This window comes from Halichondria panicea, chromosome 9 (genome assembly GCF_963675165.1).
Source record: "Halichondria panicea chromosome 9, odHalPani1.1, whole genome shotgun sequence".
Taxonomy (NCBI): domain Eukaryota; kingdom Metazoa; phylum Porifera; class Demospongiae; order Suberitida; family Halichondriidae; genus Halichondria; species Halichondria panicea.
The window spans coordinates 679447-698332 of record NC_087385.1 but is presented as its reverse complement, the minus strand read 5'-3'; the positions used below and the strand labels follow the sequence as shown (position 1 = coordinate 698332).

Below are 18886 nucleotides of genomic sequence, written 5' to 3'. Positions count from 1 at the left end.
AAAAGTCGTAAAAAGAGCAGTCTTCAATACTTCCATGTCGATGACCCACCATTTTCATTTGAGAGAGACATTCAACAAAGTTAGCAGCAGTACATGAATTAACTTTTTTATACACTTCTAATAGCTTTTTTGTTGTATAGCCGGCTGCATATCTAACAGCATTACATTCGTCACATGAAAGATCTTCTCGTTTACGGGTAAGCTTACTTGAATTATCTTCACAGTGACTTAGACTCCTAGCCAAAACTTTTTCGAACAAAACTCGATTTACTGACTGCTGTTGATGTACACTGACAACTGATATTCCTAGCTGGGCACAACCATGTTTCCATACACCAGGTAGTTCCTGCTGTGATGACGTGAAGAATAATGTTTGAGCTCGCTCTTTTGCTGTGTGTTCTCTGACTCTCCCAAAGTGCTTCAGTGTTTTGTTTATCACAGCTACTAGTTCCAGACAAAATGTTTGAAGTATGGCCTTCTTTTCAGCTGACTGTGACAATTCCACAACTTGTTGTATAGATCTTTTACTTTCTACTTTAACATCAATTTCTTCTTCCGTCTTTAACACACATCCAATAGCATTCAACACAATTTCCAACTCGTCTTCTATTTTCTTGTTCGATGGCTTCTTCATAGATGGTTTGTTTGAAGGTGTCTTTGTCCTAGCCTGAGCCTCAGCCATAATCAAACGTAAGCCTCGATTAAACCGCAGCGAAACGCGGATAGTATTCGAGGAGTTTTGTCGTTTCCAATCCCTCTATCTCGTTTATCTATGGCTCTACAGAAGTTGATAGTTGGTGACCTTTAAACTCTAGCTCTACAGGAGAGAAGTGGGCGGGGGACAAGCCAGGTCCCAGGCCACTCTTCCTCTCCTTTTGAGGCCTTGTGAAAGAGGCTCATATGTAGGGCTAGGGTAGACTATTTACTATTTTGTTGTGTGTTATAATCATTGTATGCAATGACACACAGAGAACATGCTATATCAGCACTGTGGTTCAGCTGAAACATGTAACAGTATCACTAGCACTAGATCTACTGTAGATTTTCTAATACACATTGAATGTCATTTGTTCACTCATTCCTTCTTAGATCCTGTATGTTCTTGTGCTCAGCATACAGTGCTTCGAAGCAAGCAGTAATAACCTGCAAGACAAAGATCTAGTTTAGATCTAGATCTATACGATTACAAACAGTATACCTGTACTGTTGACCCTCCTCCCACCCACAGCGATTTATAAGATTTATACAAGCACAGCAGATTCATGTTAGATACTATAAATTATGATGTAAGGCTTACATTTACTTTTGTGGGGAGAGGAAGGGGAATTTCAGGCTATGCAACATCTTGCAAGACTTCGAGAGTTTGCTAAGGATATTACATACTTTGGAGCACTGCATGCTGACATTCTCTACAGTATAAACACAGCACAAACACATGGCAAGGCTAAAGCATTTAGCACTAAGTAGCTAGATTTAAATGGGCATTTATTGGAATGAACACATTCTGTTTAGAGTTTAAAGGTCACCAACTACCTACTTCGAAAGCTAAATAGGTATAGAAAATATAGGTAAGCCAACTGCCTACTTCGAAAGCTAAATAGGTATAGGTACGTAAGTCAACTACCTACTTCGAAAGCTAAATAGGTAAGCCAACTACCTACTTCGAAAGCTAAATAGGTATAGGTAAGCCAACTACCTACTTCGAAAGCTAAATAGGTAAGCCAACTACCTACCTCGAAAGCTAAATAGGTAAGCCAACTATCTACTTCGAACGTCAACTGCAAGTAGCTCTCAGGGCCACCGTAGAGAGCTGCTATTGTTGGCTAGTTGGGCGGAGCCCGACCCTCCCGTCAGGGACGGTCGGGCTCCGCCCAACTAATTGTTGGCCTGGAGTTCTGTTGATCTCACATAGACTACCAGCCACGCCCCCACTCCCAAAATGGCTGGAGGAGGTGTAGAGATATATCTGAAGGTTTTCTAGCGCTGCAGGAGTAGGTGAGTGTAACTAGGAATACTAGGAATATTGCACATATATATATCATATATGTCAATGGGCAATATTATAGGTCTAGGTCTAGTCTAGTTGCAGAGCATGTCGTACAATGTGTAAAGATTGCTCATGACAGTGTGTGTATTTATCATTGTGTAGAGGAGATGTGTTTGTTGAGTGGGAGCATCCTCCGTCACCACCATTCTCCAGTATCCATGGAGATGACACTATCTTCTTTGAGCTCCTGAGAACTAAACAACATTCAACAGTTAACGACAATCGACGATGCAATTACGTTAGAATCCAGCCATGCATGACATGTGCACAGCGACTGTGGGGGGTCTGGTATCAAGGTGACCCACCGTCCACTCGGCCCCGGCATGATCCAGCAGATACAGAGCGTGTGCACAGACTGTGGGGGGTCTGGTGATTACATAAGAGACAAGGACAAGTGCAAGAAATGCAAATGAAAGCGTCTCGTGGAAATCAACCACAAACAAGAGGTATGAGAATAATTAGAGCACTGCTGTTAGTGAGTCTATACCAGCCACAATCACTTAGAGACACATTCCACTGGAATAATTAATATGGGCTATAATTCATGGTCGTTAATTTGTTGCAATTTGGTCCCAAGTGCCAATTTTTGAAAGGCCCAATTAATTTATTTCTGGTTACCTACTTTCAGTGACTTTGTGGCATCCTGAAAACTTAAAAGATGCTCTTTCAGTTGGTACGTTCAACCATTGATAGTAGAGGGAGAGTGATTGGAAACTCCTGTGATTACAGTAAACAACCGCATTGCTCTTGCTCCGTAAATTATCGTACAACACTACACTCACAATAAATAACAAGTGGCAGTCAAAGCAGTTAGAGCAGCTATTAGCAGCTATTCTGGAGGACAAGGAGTTCCTATAGTCTTCCTATTGGACACTCCAAGGTTGAAAGATGGAAAGAAACTGAGGAGAAGATGAAGACGATATAGATACTATAGTTTAGCTGTGTTTATGTGCAATGTTCTTATACAATGTTTTAATCATCAATATTCAGTTCATACTTCACATACATGTAAATCATCGTCATAAATGATATGACCAACAGATATATAAACTGAAAATAAATCTATCTAGTGTCTTGGGTGAGATCAAGAAGGGGTTTTCTGTCTTCGTTCTTACTTAATCTTCGAGGTCGAAACTTTGCGGCATCTACACATGTACAAAAAGGAAGTTGAGATGGTGGAAAGTAGTTCAAGCCATGCACATATGAACCCTAAGTAATGAGTACCACTAACAATTAAATGCACATATTCATCCAACACCATGAAATAATTACACAAAATGTGCGCATAAATCGTAACAAAAGATACATTAGGTAAATTTCCTCCATCAATAACCAATAACACAACCTAATACATTGTTCAAGCCATTCAGATGAATGAGTAGGCCTAGAATTAGCTTAACTTGGTCTGAGGAAAGATTCATGAAAGCCTGGAAAATTACACTAGTGATTTTTTTAACAACAGTAGTAAAAACAATTTTGTCTATTAATTTATTCCTTACTCTTACTGCATCTTCATCACCAGTAAGTATCACCTCCTACTTGCTATGACTTAGATATGGCTACTGTGTCGACTAAGCAGAGTTTCACTAAGAAGTGTACTGTTCACTTTCTTTGTTTATCAACAATATTGGCAGTACACATGGTTCAACGGAAGTGACGTTTTTACTAGCAATCATGTAAGCGTTTCCAATCCCTCTCCCTCTACTATCAATGGTTCAACCATAGATTGAACAGTAGGAGGGATTGGAAACAACCATGCAGGCCCCTCTGTGTAAACCGGTGAAACACTCCGCGTTATGATTTTGCGCTCGCTTATAGTTTTTACCGCACTCTAGTTGTATATTTCAACTGTTTCTAGCTCTCCTATCCACTAGCGATCACTCAGAAGCTGGGAGATACTCTAGAGAAGTAAATTTACACCACTGACTAAGTAAATTGTCTTTTACTCCGTTTTTGAGTTTAGCCCATGTCAACTTTTCTCTTTCCCTGCTGTGAAGATGAAACAGCAAAGGACATTGCTTGACTTGGTTATTATGTATCTCAGTGCTATATAGAATGTCTTCATGCTATGGATAAGCTGTACTGTTCATAAACGTTTGCAGTGTAGTCTTTCAAACTGCTTTAGTATACTTTTAGACACACCACGGGCCTTGACCTCCCACGACTTCATAGTAAGGGCTATTCCTTCTTGTGTAGTATTTATTTGTTTAGTGATAGTGGCTGAGTTGCTTAGTCGACATTTAGAGCTAGATTCTCTTTACTTTTTAGAATAATCGTGATTATTAACAATTTCACTGTTTCTAGTTCTATGTACAGCACATTGTATGGCAGCAAGACAGGTAATGAGCATGCTGACTATAAATATAATTCTTTGTAGTTTTAGCCACACCCTATAACGAGGAGTGTTTCACGCAAACATTTTCGTTTCCAATCTTTCCTACTGTTCTATCTATGGTTCAACCATTTTCACCTATTTTCGACAACCAAAGATGGTACTACTCACGTGATGTTAGCCTATAATTATGCCTCGAGGCGTAGCCGCACGAGGGATACAAAGCTGACTGTGTGTGTGTGTGTCTGTGTGTCTGTTCCAGCTGTAACTGCTCAACGGTTGCAATGCGACGAAAACTAACAGCTTCTATAGGCTTCTAGCCACGTTCTCTTGGATTTTGATTCGTGGATTAGCAAACTAAAGCTTCTTTCTCGAGTTATGGCTAGTTTGACTCACATTGAAGGCTGTTGCAGTCTCTTCAGAATCTTTCATAGCATCATCTGTCCGCACAAACTTTCTATTCAACATATGAGTTAGCCTTGCACTAAAGCGCTAGCTTTTTGTTAGCTACAAGACTCAGAAAATACCTGTTAAAACAGCTAGCTAGCTAGCAGTAGCCATTTGTGAAATTGATCTCTTTGGACACACCCTTTAATTATTCCTATGGATGTAATGCGCATGCGCGCTCATTCCCCAGATCCAGATCCTCCTGGCAGAATCATATTTTTCTTGAGGGCCTGGTAAGCCACAAAACACTACTATAGATAACAATATGCATGTACACAAGTCTTTTCTTCTTAAATATTATAATTATACACTGCATGAACTACAGATCCAATTTTCTTCTTTCTTGAGGTCCTGGTATTAAAGCCACATAATACAACAATAGATGCATGTAATAAGTCTTTTCTTCTCAGTGACTTTATATAGATAAGCTAACTTTATGAAATAATTATGCACTTCCGCTTATAATTAATTGAAAACAAAATCTTCTTCTTTGTTGCTTCCTAGATCCTTGAGGTCCTGGTATAAGCAGCCACAAAACACAACAATGATACCATAATTATACAATTGCAAGTCAGTTTTAGACAGATTATTTTATACACTTTTTCCTCTTCTATACTTTCTCTTCTATACTTTTGAGCGAAAGCAAATCATGGCGAGAGGCATTAGCACAGCGCCAGCTTGAACACTAGTTATAATATGTTTCCTACGTGTTACATTATTATTTAACCTCTGAACTCGTGTGAACTAAACACTTTATGTCTTGTCTCTTCAGAACACTGCTGGTGACGACCATAGTGACAAGGTAAGTACAACTACTCACAAATGTGTGGTAATCTACTCTCTAGACTGCAAGCACTGTAGAATGGCAGCTCTATCCACACATTGTAAGACCTGTGTACCCTGTAATGTTATCATCACCTAATCTCAGCATTACTAGCAATCATAAACGTGAGGGGGGTTGTAGTTGAACATCTTTTAACAGCCATAACTTTCCTACCGTTAATTCAATGTCAAAAATTGTATGACTTTCTGAAAGCTTAGAAAGAAGCCTTTTTAATGATCAATCCAAAATTTAGATGGGGCCATAATTTGTCATTTTTTGGCCTTGGACTATGGGCTATTATCCATGGTGTGGTCAAATTGGCAAATACTTTTATCTTCACATCTTGCAGCAGCTGGATCACACCGACTACAGGAGAGTCGACTGTGACCTGTTTGTGGAGAAGAGCATCAGTTTAGGGAGGCCTTGTGTGGCTTCACCTGCACTCTGTACCCCCTGGACGGGAGGAATGTGGGTGTGTCCAGGTCACCAGGAGCAGTGTTGTCACCAGGTGAGTATGTGGCTGGTAGGAGGAGGATTGTATAGGGCTGCCTTTGAGAGGAGTGTACATACAAGCTATTATAGTGTGTCCCAGCCTTACAAGCTGAGGGGACATGTGTTAGGGTTAGGTACCTTAGGACTTTTGATCTGGCAGCTTTAACAAGACTTAGGCTATTTATTATCAAGGGCGTATACACCCTTGTTATTATCCATGAGAACCAAAGCAGCTGAATAGAAAGTGGTAGCTAAGAGTACCAGTGTGAAGGAGGGAGGTTCATTGAGGTGTACTGGCATGGCTATCTTATATATAGTGACATCCTTCTTGTTCTTCAATAGACTGTAGAGGTGGTGTGGCCAAATTGGCAAATACCGTGTAGCGGATATTTCGAGGGTATAAATGTTCATGGTTTTCGCTGATCAAGCATCTATCGCGAACATTTATTCCCACGAATTTAATATCACACGCATACACGCTGCAGAAAGACTGCTATTCTGAATTCCTGAAAACCTTTCTAACGGTCAATCCGCGAAAGTGTATACCCTCGAAATATACCCGCTATACGATAGTTTTATCACTCAAATATGAACTTTGATGATATCATTTTAGAGATCGAAGAAGCTCTTTCATATGCTTAATTCCCGAATTTTGAACGGGTCATAATTAGGGTTAGGTATAGGACTTTTGATCTTGTTATTTCTATTTTCACTTCATGTGTATGTATTTATAGTCTTGTGGTCATGTGCAATACTAACAGTGGTTGTGTTGTGTGGGCAGTATTGTACGTAGGTACATGTACAGTTGCTAAAAAGCTACGAAAACTCTGCCAATCTAATTACAACATACTGAAAGTAGTATCAATTGAGTTTACAATGTGTGTGTACATGTACAGTACTGTGTGTGTGTGTGTGTGTGTGTGTGTGTGTGTGTGTGTGTGTGTGTGTGTGTGTGTGTGTGTGTGTGTGTGTGTGTGTGTGTGTGTGTGTGTGTGTGTGTGTGTGTGTGTGTGTGTGTGTGTGTGTGTGTGTGTGTGTGTGTGTGTGTGTGTGTGTGTGTGTGTGTGTGTGTGTGTGTGTGTGTGTGTGTGTGTCCAGGGTCTGGAGATGCCAGTGTTCAGGAGGCCTCATGTCAAGGGCAACCTCTATGTTCAATTCACCATCCAATTCCCTGACACTGGTTTCCTGGAGGAGAGTCAACTAAAGGTATGCAGTGGCTATAATCATGTGATATGTGTGTGCAGTGTAGGCAGCCTCTCAATACACAGGCCTCCACTGTATACATGCAATATCTTTATGCTGTACCACCTTGTCTTCTATAATTAAGGTGTCTTTGTGAAGTAGTTGGTATACTGATCCAATACACAGGCCCCCACTGTATAGCAATGTACTCTACCCCCCCACACACACACACACACACACACACACCCACACACACACACACACACACACACCACACACCCCACACACACCCACACGTACACCCACACCCACACACACCCACACACACACACCCACACACACACACACACCCCACACACACACACACACACACACACACACACACACACACACCTCCACCCACACACAAGTGTTGAAGTGTTTCCTGCCCACAGGACCTGACCCACCAGCACTGGACCCAGAGGCAGAGGAAGTGGATATGATAGAGAGTGAGGGGACGAGGGGAGTGGGCGGGGCACAAGGGGGTGGAGTCATATACGATGAAGATGAGGAGGATAAAGGAGTGGGCGGGGCATAGAGGGTGGGCTGCTCTCAACAGTGACTCTCTTAGGAACTCTATATTCACCGCTTTGATTGTATTTATAGACTGGTTTTGTGGTTACTGCTATTGTTCTAATTATGTGAATAACGTTTGCCCATACCACTCATCATAATTATTGTGAACGGTAATATCGATTAGCATGAGACTGAGATAAAGTCAATAGTAATCATCATAATAGGAGAGTGCAAACACACACTACAAAAGTCAAAGCTAAAATAATTTTAAAATTCCAAATTCAATAAAAAAAAAAAGACGGTACTAGATAATTATAAGTGTTCACATTGTTCATAGTTAAAAGGGTGCTATTTTGTTCAGTTCCACCATCACCTGTGCCATGCTGGGTCGATGGCTGGGCTCTCTCTTAGTGCAGTGGAGTATCAGCTCACACATAACAGGTTGCTCTCTCTGTACTTGGAGAATCATGTCTCGATAATGATCAGCACTTGGGAATCGACTAGCGGTCACCTCACAGAGGACAATGCCGTAGCTGTACACATCGATCTTGACAGACTGTCTTGGAGGTGGATTAAACGGATCTGCGGCTTGAGGGATGACTTCAGGAGGGGAGTAGATTATGGCCCCCTCTCCCATCGTATGAGCATGCTGCAGGAAGTTGGCTGAGCCCAGGTCAGAGACCTTCCCCTTCCACTGGTGGTTGGGCATTCGCTGGAGGAGGACGTTGGGAGCACTCACATCACGGTGGATGATGGGATCGTAGCGCTGGTGCAGGTAGTCCAGAGCTAGGGCAATGTTCATGAAGATCGAGAGGCGGTTTCCTGGGTCCAGTTGATTCTCTTCGTACGCTTGTCGGAGATTCATGTCCAGAAGCTCGGTGATGATGAGAGGAGAGGACTGGTCAAACACTGCCCCAATGAACTGCACCAGGTTGGGGTGTCGTACTTCAGCCAAGAGCATCATTTCTCTCTGGAGTCTCTCCAGATTGCGTGGGTTGACAATGGCAGCAAAGAGTCGCTTGACGGCCACGCTCACTGTTCCCTCCAGCACCTCCCCCCATCCTCCAGTGCCAATTGTTCTCATCGTGATCACTCTGTTGGCCGGAATCCTCCACACCTCTGTATTGTGTGCTGCCAACTCTTTTGTCTTGCCTTCTAACTCCCTCTCTAGAGCTGTGATTTGAGCAGACAGGTCAGCTTCTCTTCTGTTGGCCTCAGCCAAATTTCGATCTTTCACTTGTAAAAGTAATTGTGTAGCTTGCTCTCTTTGCTCTGCCAGCTGTGCTCTTTCCTCCGCATCTCCATGACGACGGTTAGCCTCGGTTAATTCTCTAGCTTGTGTAGCTAATTCTCGATCCTTCTCTTGCAACTGTAGTTGGTGGTGACGTGACGTTGAGTGTCGTGCTCTCTCTGCTCTGTTGCTCGTAACTGTTGTTCCAGAGCCCTCACCCGGTCTTGAGAGGAGTGGTCGCTGGTCTCACTGACTGATGAGGCACGAGCAGTTGCTTGTCTGATCTTCTTCTCACTCAGTCGCTGGGCGGAGCCTCTAGTGTCGTTGTGGGCCACATCCACGAGAGCCCACTTCCAAGCCGAGGGTCCAGCAACAGACGCTGAGGGTCCAGTCAACTCTGTAGGGGGGATTAAGGAACAAATGTAACAGTATATGCATTCAGAGTCATTGACACATGTATTGTGTGTACTTGTCTATCAGACAATAGTTGCCATGGCTACATGTACTAGCAGATGCTCACCAAATCTCAGTATGGTGGTCTCAGCAATGGTATCTCCCAGCGCCTCCCGCTTGCCTCCAAACACGAGGACCTCAGTGAGTCCTGGTCCCAGACTGGTGGCAGTGATGGAGTGGTAGGAACGTGGTGTCATTGACTCAGGAGGTGTCACCTGGAGGCACAAAAAATAGTAAATGTTGAGTGTACAGTAGTACTGTGTATTCTGAACAGATCATCAGATAATCCATGTACTGTATGATAACATTACAACACGAGGAATCTCAAGGCTATGTGTTTTATATTACAGTGACCCTTTACCAAATTATGCCTCGAGGCTACGTGACCGTGTACGGAAGGGACTGTATGACTTTTATTACACGCTTGTAACCTTGACAACGTGATATAATACAGTAAAGGTGTGTGTACATAGCACAAGTATTTAACATCCTCCTAGACTTCAAAGTTATTTACTCTTGTAAATGAACGTCTCGTATCTCTTTATTACGTCCATTTATTACACGTACACTAACAGTTCATAATAAGACAAGACTCACCTCAGTCCACTTGACAGTGTCAACATCCAGCATCCACATGTCCTCCAGTGTCTTGTTGCCATTATCCAGTCCTCCGTACACCAGTAGTTGAGGGTGGTCCTGGCCATAGTTGAGACAACAGGCAGCATGGCCTGCCCTCCCCACTGGCCATGGCTCTCCCTGTACTGGCTTCACCTTAGTGACCTCCTACACACAGTGAACACACAGTATTGTGCATTTCAATGTGGCAGTACTAATTCCAACTCACCATGGTCCTGAAATCGAACAGGTAGACATCATTGAGCCTACCATGGCCAGATTGGTACCCTCCAAAGAGGACTGCCCTGTGCTGGTCCACCATGGTGAAGGTGAAGCTCCTACAGGGAGGAAGTCTCTCTCCTCTGAGCTCAGGGGACGACCAGATACCTGGAAGTGGGGGTGGGGCAATTTAGAGAATGGTACAATGCTACATCATCCTTATAACATTGATTGATATGAAAGTGAACATGGTTTCCTATGTGAGTGAGGGTGGGACTCCGCCCACCAGTAGCTAGATACCCTATAAGTGTATGCATACAGCGAATGTGCACATTGACAAAAGTTACCATTTTGCGTGTCAAAGAAATGGAACTCGTTAGTACATCCATTTCCACCAGCGCCTCCACTGGTGAATGTTGATCCTGGTTGTGTGGTGCCCTGAATACCTCCTCCTCCAAAGCAGCACAGAGTTCTCTCATTAACACGGATAAGTCCACAGTAAGCCTTTTTCATAGGCTGACTACCAGAGGTTTGAACTTTGGTCCACTGGAGAGTGTCCAGATCAAGCTTGCTCATATCATTGACGTAAGAAGACCCATCATAACCACCAAAGGTGTACAGGCAACGACCTACACAAACAGAGCAACCACCCCACTTTCCAGGGGGTAGAGGTCCAGTGGTGGGCAAGAGGCTCCACAGCTCAGTGCTTGGATCACACACAGCAATGATGTTAGACCCCAGTCCTGGACCAGCCCCCCTCCACATGTAATGGCGTCCATCAACTGCAGAGAATTGACCCCATCGAGGTGATAGTTCAACTGGTGGTGTTCGACCAAAAAAGGAGTGAAGCCGAGCTTTCAACATTGTCTGCAGGAGTAGGGACTGTGAGCAATATATATACACACATTGGCTATCTAGACACTGATATACAGATCACATGTATCATACACACTTCTCTTATGTACACACTTCTCTAGCTAGCTAGAGTATCTAGTATCTAGTATATCTAGTATCTCTGAACTCACCTCATGGAAGACACTTCCTGTAATATCAGCAGCCCCACCCACTTTTACAAAACTTTGTGGATATCATTTGCATTCATATTCTAGTGTAAGTGTAGTTCCCATGGTGATGACAGTGTGTATAAGGTCCTGTAGCTTATGAGACATGCCCAGTACTGCACCCTCACAATACAGACACAGCTTCTGTAGAGGAGCCACTCAAACAGTTAGTGTAGTAGTGGTCTCACTTACTTGAGCATGTGCTTTGTGATTGTCATTCTTTAGTTTGAATCTCTGAGCAAAATAATCGACCGTCCGTCCAACACACCACTCCTATTCATTGTGTGTATTAGGTTCATGTACTTTGTTATGACATGTAATATAATAATCGTATAATACAGTGGAACTCAACAACCATCCTGCAGAAAGACCAACAGTAGATATAAATAAAAGGTCAAGTACCCAGTACAAAACAACCCCTCAACAAAGGACACCTCTGTATAATGGCCAATATCTTATCCCCCAATGTTACAGGGTTCCACTGACAATGGTACAGTGGATTGCAGTGCATGCACTTGCAACAGAAAATTGCCAAACATCTGTTTATTCCTAAACGTATATATATAGGTACTAGGTATGAGCAAATTGGATCTACAAGCTGAGGGAATTAAAGCCCAAAAAGGTGCTCAGCCAGTCATACATCTCGATCCATTCGATTATATAGATATTCTCAGGGTGCATATTTCGCAATATACGCATAGCAACGTTGACCACAAAACAAAACAACGTTGCGGTTACGTCCAGTTAAGTTCAGTCCAGAAGAAACAAGTTGGAACCAGACGCAGGGCACTCTTATTATAATTATTTGGGGATATTTCCAGTCACTTTTGATAGCCAATTGATTTTTGAAAATTATATAATATAATTATAACACCATGCATTGTATCACTACCGCTAGTTTTCTATTATGTAAATAACGTTTGCCACCACTCATCATAATTGTGAAAGGTAAAATGACTGAGTAATCATCATAATTGGAGAGTGCAAACACGCAAACACACAAGTATACACTTACAAAAACCAACGCCAAATCGTTAAAATGCACATGCATAGCTGACCCCTGCTGCATGGGTATATATAAAATAAAGTATCATAAAAAGATTATGTTGCTATAATTATATACACAATGAAAGCCTTTCTCTAGTGGTCGCTGGTCTCACTGACTGATGAGGCACGAGCAGTTGCTTGTCTGATCCTCTTCTCACTCAGTCGCTGGGCGGAGCCTCTAGTGTCGTTGTTGGCCACATCCACGAGAGCCCACTTCTCAGCCGAGGGTCCAGCAACAGACGCTGAGGGTCCAGTCAACTCTGTAGGGGGGATTAAGGAACAAATGTAACAGTATAATATTATGCATTCAGAGTCATTGTATAGTATAAAAAATACGGTGCATATAATTATACTTGTCTATATCCAACAGTAGCTGCATGCTAACCAAATCTCAGTATGGTGGTTTCATCAACTGTCCTATGATTTTCCAATCGGCCTCCAAACACGAGGACCTCAGTGAGTCCTAGTCCCAGACTGGTGGCAGTGATGGAGTGGAAGTAACGTGGTTTCACTGACTCAGGTGTTACCAGCTGGAGATATAAAAAGTACAAAACAGGCAATGACTTTTAATATGTATGTACCGTATTACTAGAATGTTTTCAAACATTAATTTGCGAACTTTGCGATGGTTGATTCATTCGCAACAATAAATCCGCAAACCTAAATTATTACTAGTAAATACACACGATCTTTGCCAGAACGCAATAGTTAGATCGCAAAGGGTCAACATTTCTGCTGATTTGGCTCATTCACAAAAGTTTTTCATCTGCAAAATATTCTAGTTATACGGTATATACATGCACTGGTACAGAGTATACTAGCACACACCCACACATTAGTCAGACATGCATGCATGTATACTATTATATAGCCCCAGGTTGAAACAGTTAATGCTGCGTATATAGGTGGTCTAAAAATCACCACCCTCACCTCTGTCCACTTGCCAGTTTCAACGTTAAATATCCACATGTCCCCCAGTACTTTGTCGTCCACACTTTCTCCTCTGTGCACCAGAAGTTGAGGATGGTCCTGGTCATAGTTGAGACAACAGGCAGCATGATATCTCCTCCCCACTGGCCATGGCTCTCCCTCTACTGGCTTCACCTTAGTGACCTCCTATATATACACAAGTACAGTGAACAAACATCATAGCTATATGCAGGTAAAGTAGGTACTGAATTTGATTCGAAAATTATCACGCAAAGCCTGAAACACAGAAATCTTATCAACTTACCATGTCCCTGAAATTGAAAAGGTAGACATCATTGACCCCATTACGTTCAGGTTGGCTCCCTCCAAAGAGGACTGCCCTATGCTGGTCCACCATGGTTAAGGTGAAGTTAGCGCAGGGAGGTCTCTCTCCTCTGAGCTCAGGGGACGACCATACACCTGGAGATAGGGTCAACTATAAAATAACAAAGGGGTAGTAGTATAAATCAGGAGGGATAGCATTACCATTTTCTATATTAAAGAATTGGATTTCATTTGTCCATCCACGTCCATCAGTAAATCGTGTGTTTCTGGTGAATGTTGCTCCTGGTTGTGTGGGGCCCTCAATACAATATCCTCCAAAGCAGCACAGAGTTTTTTCATTCACACGGACAAGTCCACAGCAAATTTTTTTCATAGGCTGACTACCAGAGGATTGAAATTCAGTCCACTGGAGAGTGTCTAAATCAAGCTTGCCCATGTCATTGTAGAAAAAAGAAGACCCATCATGACCACCAAAGGTGTACAGGCAACGACTTACACAAACAGAGCGACCGCCATACTCTCCATAGGGTAGAGGTCCAGTAGTGGCCAAGAGGCTCCACAGCTCAGTACTTGGATCACACACAGCAATGATGTTAGACCCCAGCCCTGGACCAATCCCCCTCCACACGTAATGGTGTCCGTCAGCTACAGCAGAGCATTGACCCTAACGAGGTGATGGTTCAATGGGAGCATCCATTACCTGCATGCAGGAGTGAGGACATGCAGTGTGTGCATGTTATGTACAGTATAGAATCTATATATACACTCGCAACACTTTAATTAAGTTAACCATGCATGCATGCAGACAAATTGTGTGCATGTGAGCAGTATACAGATTGAGCTATATATATATATGCCACGTTCTGCGGCTCTATACATCTGCATGGTTTGTGTTATTGTAATTAAGACTTACACAGTTGGTTGTACACACTCTGACACACTTCAGTCTAGTATAGAGTCTAAGCTTCGTTGTGAGTGCTACAAATCATCAGGAATAAAATATAAATGAAAAGAGTGTCATGCATAAATACTGGGAAAACAGGATGCATAATTACGTCGAAAGATAGTATACTGCAATACATGGCCTGTCAACAACAGTATACATGAACTCTTGATATCACCCAGGATATGGTCACAATAGCAGAGGAAGTATAATATATCCATGAGGCGCAGGAAATTGATATTAACCAGGATGTATATATGTATAGTCCGGGAAATTAAACAGGATGTATAATTATAGGGCTTTCTAGTCAGCTGATTACAGTCTAGCCCTCCCTTAGATCTCCGAATAACAGATAAAACCTCCTAGCTAGCTGTACCAACTTGTTCGTTATTCAGAGGTTCCACTTAGCTACCATAAGTTGACTCTCCTCCAGGAAACCAGAGTCAGGGAATTGGATGGTGAACTGAACATATATAGGTTGCATGCCCTTGACATCAGGCCTCCTGAACACTGGCATCCCCTCACCCTCCAGACCATGGACACAGCCTGCACCAGTACACACACTAAAACACACACACACACACACACACACACACACACACACACACACACACACGCACACACGCACACACGCACATACGCACATTGTAACCATGCATACTACTACTTTCAGTAGATTGTAAGGATTAGTAAAGCCTCAATGTGTCTATACTGCCCACACAACAAAACCACTGTTAGCCACAAGACTATACACACATTAACCTGCCATATCAAAAGTACCTATATTCCTAACTTACGTTCCCTCAGCTTGTAAGGCTGGGACACACTATTAACTAGCTACATCTTGTATCGTACGTATACACTCTTCTTAAAAGTCCCCCTACAAGCTACCAATCACCTACATTGTACTCACCTGCATGGTGACAGTACTGCTCTAATTCTTCTCCTCACTGGTCCCACTCTCTGGGTTGGCCACTAGCAAGGAAGCCCATGCAGGTGGTATAAGAGTGTTTCTATTTCAGTCCTCGTCTGAGCTCTCTCCTTCCTTATATACTTCTCTTTTACTTTTTGTTTTTGAACCATTAGCTATATATAAGATAAAATTCATCATCATCATAATAGGAGAGTGCAAACACACTAATTACACAAAAGTCAAAGCCAAACTTAATTTTAAAATTCACCAAGTATATTCTAAATGCACATATCCACAATAAAAATGCATGTTGCAGCAAATCAATATAAAAAAGAAGGTACTAGATAAGTGTTCACATTGTTCATAGTTAAAAGGGTGCTATTTTGTTCAGTTCCTCCATCACCTGTGCCATGCTGGGTCGATGGCTGGGCTCTCTCTCAATACAGCCGAGTATCAGCTCGTACACTGCAGGACGCTCTCTCTTGATTCTCTCAAACATCTCAGGGAAATTGTCTTGACTCGGAAATCGACTGGCAGTCACTTCAGCCAACACAATGCCGTAGCTGTACACGTCAATCTTGACAGTTTGTGGAGGAGGTCGTACAAGCGGTTGAGGCATGACTTCAGGAGGGGAGTAGATTATGGCCCCCTCTCCCATCGTATGAGCATGCTGCAGGAAGTTGGCTGAGCCCAGGTCAGAGACCTTCCCCTTCCACTGGTGGTTGGGCATTCGCTGGAGGAGAACGTTGGGAGCACTCACATCACGGTGGATGATGGGATCGTAGCGCTGGTGCAGGTAGTTCAAAGCCCGGGCAATGTCCATGAAGATCGAAAGGCGGTTTCCTTGGTCCAGTTGCTTTTGCTCGTACGCTTGTCGGAGATTCATGTCAAGAAGCTCGGTGATGATGAGAGGAGGGGACTGGTCAAACACTGCCCCAATGAACTGCACCAGGTTGGGGTGTCGTACTTCAGCCAAGAGCATCATTTCTCTCTGGAGTCTCTCCAGATTGCGTTGGTTGACAATGGCAGCAAAGAGTCGCTTGACGGCCACGCTCACTGTTCCCTCCAGCACCTCTCCCCATCCTCCAGTACCAATCGTTCTCATCGTGTTCACTCTGTTGGCCGGAATCCTCCACACCTCTGTGTTGTGTGCTGACAACTCTTTCGTCTTGCCTTCTAACTCCCTCCTGAGAGCTGTGATTTGAGCAGACAGGTCAGCTTCTCTTCTGTTCCCCTCAGCCAATTCACGATCTTTCACTAATTGTGTAGCGTGCTCTCTTTGTTCTGCTAGTTGTGCTCTTTCCTCAGCATCTCCATGGCAACGGCTGGCCTCGGCCAATTCTCGATCTTTCTCTTGCAACTGTATTTGGTGGTAACGTTGAGTGTCGTGCTCTCTCTGCTCTGCTGCTCGTAACTGTTGTTCCAGAGCCCTCACCCGGTCTTGAGAAGATTGATATCTGGTCTCACTGACTAATAAGGCACGAGCAGTTGCTTGTCTGATCCTCTTCTCACTCAGTCGCTGGGCGGAGCCTCTAGTGTCGTTGTGGGCCACATCCACGAGAGCCCACTTCCCAGCCGAGGGTTCAGCAACAGACACTGAGGGTCTAGTCAATTCTGTGGGGGGGATTAAGGAATAATAATTATATGTAACAGTATATGCATTCAGAGATATTGACGTATGTATTGTGTGTACTTCTCTACTACTCTTCTCTCGCTGCATGTACTAATAGCTGCTCACCAAATCTCAGTATGGTTGTCTCAGCAATTGTACTTCCCCTCCAACTCTCCCAACGACCCCCAAATACGAGGACCTCAGTCAGTCCTGGTTCCAGACTGGTGGCAGTGGTGGAGAGCTTGCAACGTGGTGACGTTGACTCAGGAGGTGTCACCTACAGAGTCACAAAAATTACATTTTTTGCGTATTCTGATAAAAATAATACAGTATATCGGTGCGTGAACATATAAACATGGTAACCTAGTTATTTACTTGTAAACGTAACTCCTGATTGCCCGTACACTAACAGTTCATAATATAAGACAAGACTCACCTCTGTCCACTTGACAGTGTCGACACCAAGTATCCACATGTCCCCCAGTACATTGTTGCCTTTCTCCAGTCCTCCGTACACCAGTAGTTGAGGGTGGTCCTGGCCATAGTTGAGACAACAGGCAGCATGGCGTGACCTCCCCACTGGCCCCTGTACTGGCTTCACCTTAGTGACCTCCTACACACAGTGAACACACAGTATTGTGCATTTCAATGTGGCAGTACTAATTCCAACTCACCATGGTCCTAAAGTCAAAGAGATATATATCATTGACCATATCACGGCCAGATTGGTACCCTCCAAAGAAGACTGCCCTGTGCTGGTCCACCATGGTGAAGGTGAAGTTAGTACAGGGAGGAGGTCTCTCTCCTCTGAGCTCAGGGGACCACCAGACACCTGGAGTGGGAGTTAGCAATTTAGAAAGAGAATTGTACAATGTTAGTATGATTGAGATGAACCTATGCATGTGAGTGAGGTCTGTCCACCATTAGCTAGATACTCTCTTGTATGCACAAACTTTTACCACTTTGTGTGTCAAGGAAATGGAATTCGTTTGTGTGGCCCTCAACACCACCGTCTCCTCCAAAGCAGCACAGAGTTCTTTCATTCACACGGACAAGTCCACAGCCAGCCTTTTTCATAGGCTGACTACCAGAGGTTTGAACTTTGGTCCACTGGAGAGTGTCCAGATCAAGCTTGCTCATGTCATTGTTGTACGGATCAGAGGATGAAGACGCATCATAACCACCAAAGGTGTACAGGTAACGACCTAAACAAACAGAGCAACCACCCGACTCTCCAGGGGGTAGAGGTCCAGTGGTGGGCAGGAGGCTCCACAGCTCAGTGCTTGGATCATACACAGCAATGATGTTAGATCCCCATTTTGGACCCCTCCCCCTCCATATGTAATGGCGACCGTCGGCTGCAGTAGAGAATGGACTGAAACATGGAGGTGGTTCAATCGGTGGTTCAACTGATGGTTCAACTAGTGGTCGACCAAGAAAAGAGCGAAGCCGAGCTTGCATTTGTCTGCAGGAGTGAGAATGTAATTTGTGAATGTCAGTATAATTATGTTTAACTGGTACTTTTTACTGTATACCCTATGCCTATGGTTATATACCTGCTTTTTTTATACTAGGCTTATTCAACACAGGGTTTTGGAGGTGGTGTCAGGCAAAATCACATGGAGACTGTCATTTACATACTAGTGCGCATGCGCAAACG

At 43.4% G+C, this 18886-nt stretch overlaps 4 protein-coding genes and 1 long non-coding RNA gene across 9 annotated transcripts; 1 reads left to right on the top strand and 4 right to left on the bottom strand.

The window, feature by feature from the left end:
* Positions 1-1867: 1867 nt before the first annotated feature.
* Positions 1868-8015, top strand: LOC135340871 (uncharacterized). Of its 4 annotated transcripts, none has more exons than XR_010396471.1 (4): positions 1868-1995; positions 2150-2493; positions 5599-5628; positions 5999-8015. It is a non-coding gene; the product is annotated as an uncharacterized LOC135340871 (long non-coding RNA). The 4 variants fall into 4 exon arrangements; XR_010396472.1 differs by having other exon boundaries at positions 2718-5628; XR_010396473.1 differs by having other exon boundaries at positions 2676-5628; positions 6002-8015.
* A 54-nt stretch (positions 8016-8069) lies between these two features.
* On the bottom strand, positions 8070-9225 carry LOC135340857 (probable serine/threonine-protein kinase drkD). The gene has a single exon (XM_064537272.1). The coding sequence runs from the start codon at positions 8960-8962 to the stop codon at positions 8216-8218; it is 747 nt and encodes a 248-aa protein (XP_064393342.1). The 5' UTR covers positions 8963-9225; the 3' UTR covers positions 8070-8215.
* On the bottom strand, positions 9223-12272 carry LOC135340846 (kelch domain-containing protein 2-like). Its single transcript, XM_064537255.1, has 7 exons — positions 11650-12272; positions 11422-11601; positions 10744-11263; positions 10407-10564; positions 10160-10345; positions 9630-9777; positions 9223-9506 (listed from the first exon to the last, which is right to left on the bottom strand). The coding sequence occupies exons 3-7, from the start codon at positions 11258-11260 to the stop codon at positions 9223-9225; spliced, it is 1293 nt and encodes a 430-aa protein (XP_064393325.1). The 5' UTR covers positions 11261-11263; positions 11422-11601; positions 11650-12272.
* Positions 12273-12396: 124 nt separating this feature from the next.
* On the bottom strand, positions 12397-14828 carry LOC135340852 (kelch domain-containing protein 2-like). Its single transcript, XM_064537264.1, has 6 exons — positions 14672-14828; positions 13960-14458; positions 13739-13893; positions 13435-13620; positions 12890-13034; positions 12397-12764 (listed from the first exon to the last, which is right to left on the bottom strand). The coding sequence occupies exons 2-6, from the start codon at positions 14192-14194 to the stop codon at positions 12598-12600; spliced, it is 888 nt and encodes a 295-aa protein (XP_064393334.1). The 5' UTR covers positions 14195-14458; positions 14672-14828; the 3' UTR covers positions 12397-12597.
* Positions 14829-15799: 971 nt separating this feature from the next.
* On the bottom strand, positions 15800-18878 carry LOC135340838 (uncharacterized). 2 transcript variants are annotated; one of them, XM_064537245.1, is made up of 6 exons: positions 18783-18878; positions 18186-18691; positions 17901-18058; positions 17663-17839; positions 17353-17503; positions 15800-17228 (listed from the first exon to the last, which is right to left on the bottom strand). In XM_064537245.1, exons 2-6 carry the CDS (start codon positions 18685-18687, stop codon positions 15982-15984), a joined length of 2235 nt encoding a protein of 744 aa, XP_064393315.1. In that variant the 5' UTR covers positions 18688-18691; positions 18783-18878; the 3' UTR covers positions 15800-15981. The 2 variants fall into 2 exon arrangements, with proteins under 2 accessions (XP_064393315.1, XP_064393316.1); XM_064537246.1 differs by having other exon boundaries at positions 18186-18695; positions 18788-18860.
* Positions 18879-18886: the final 8 nt, after the last annotated feature.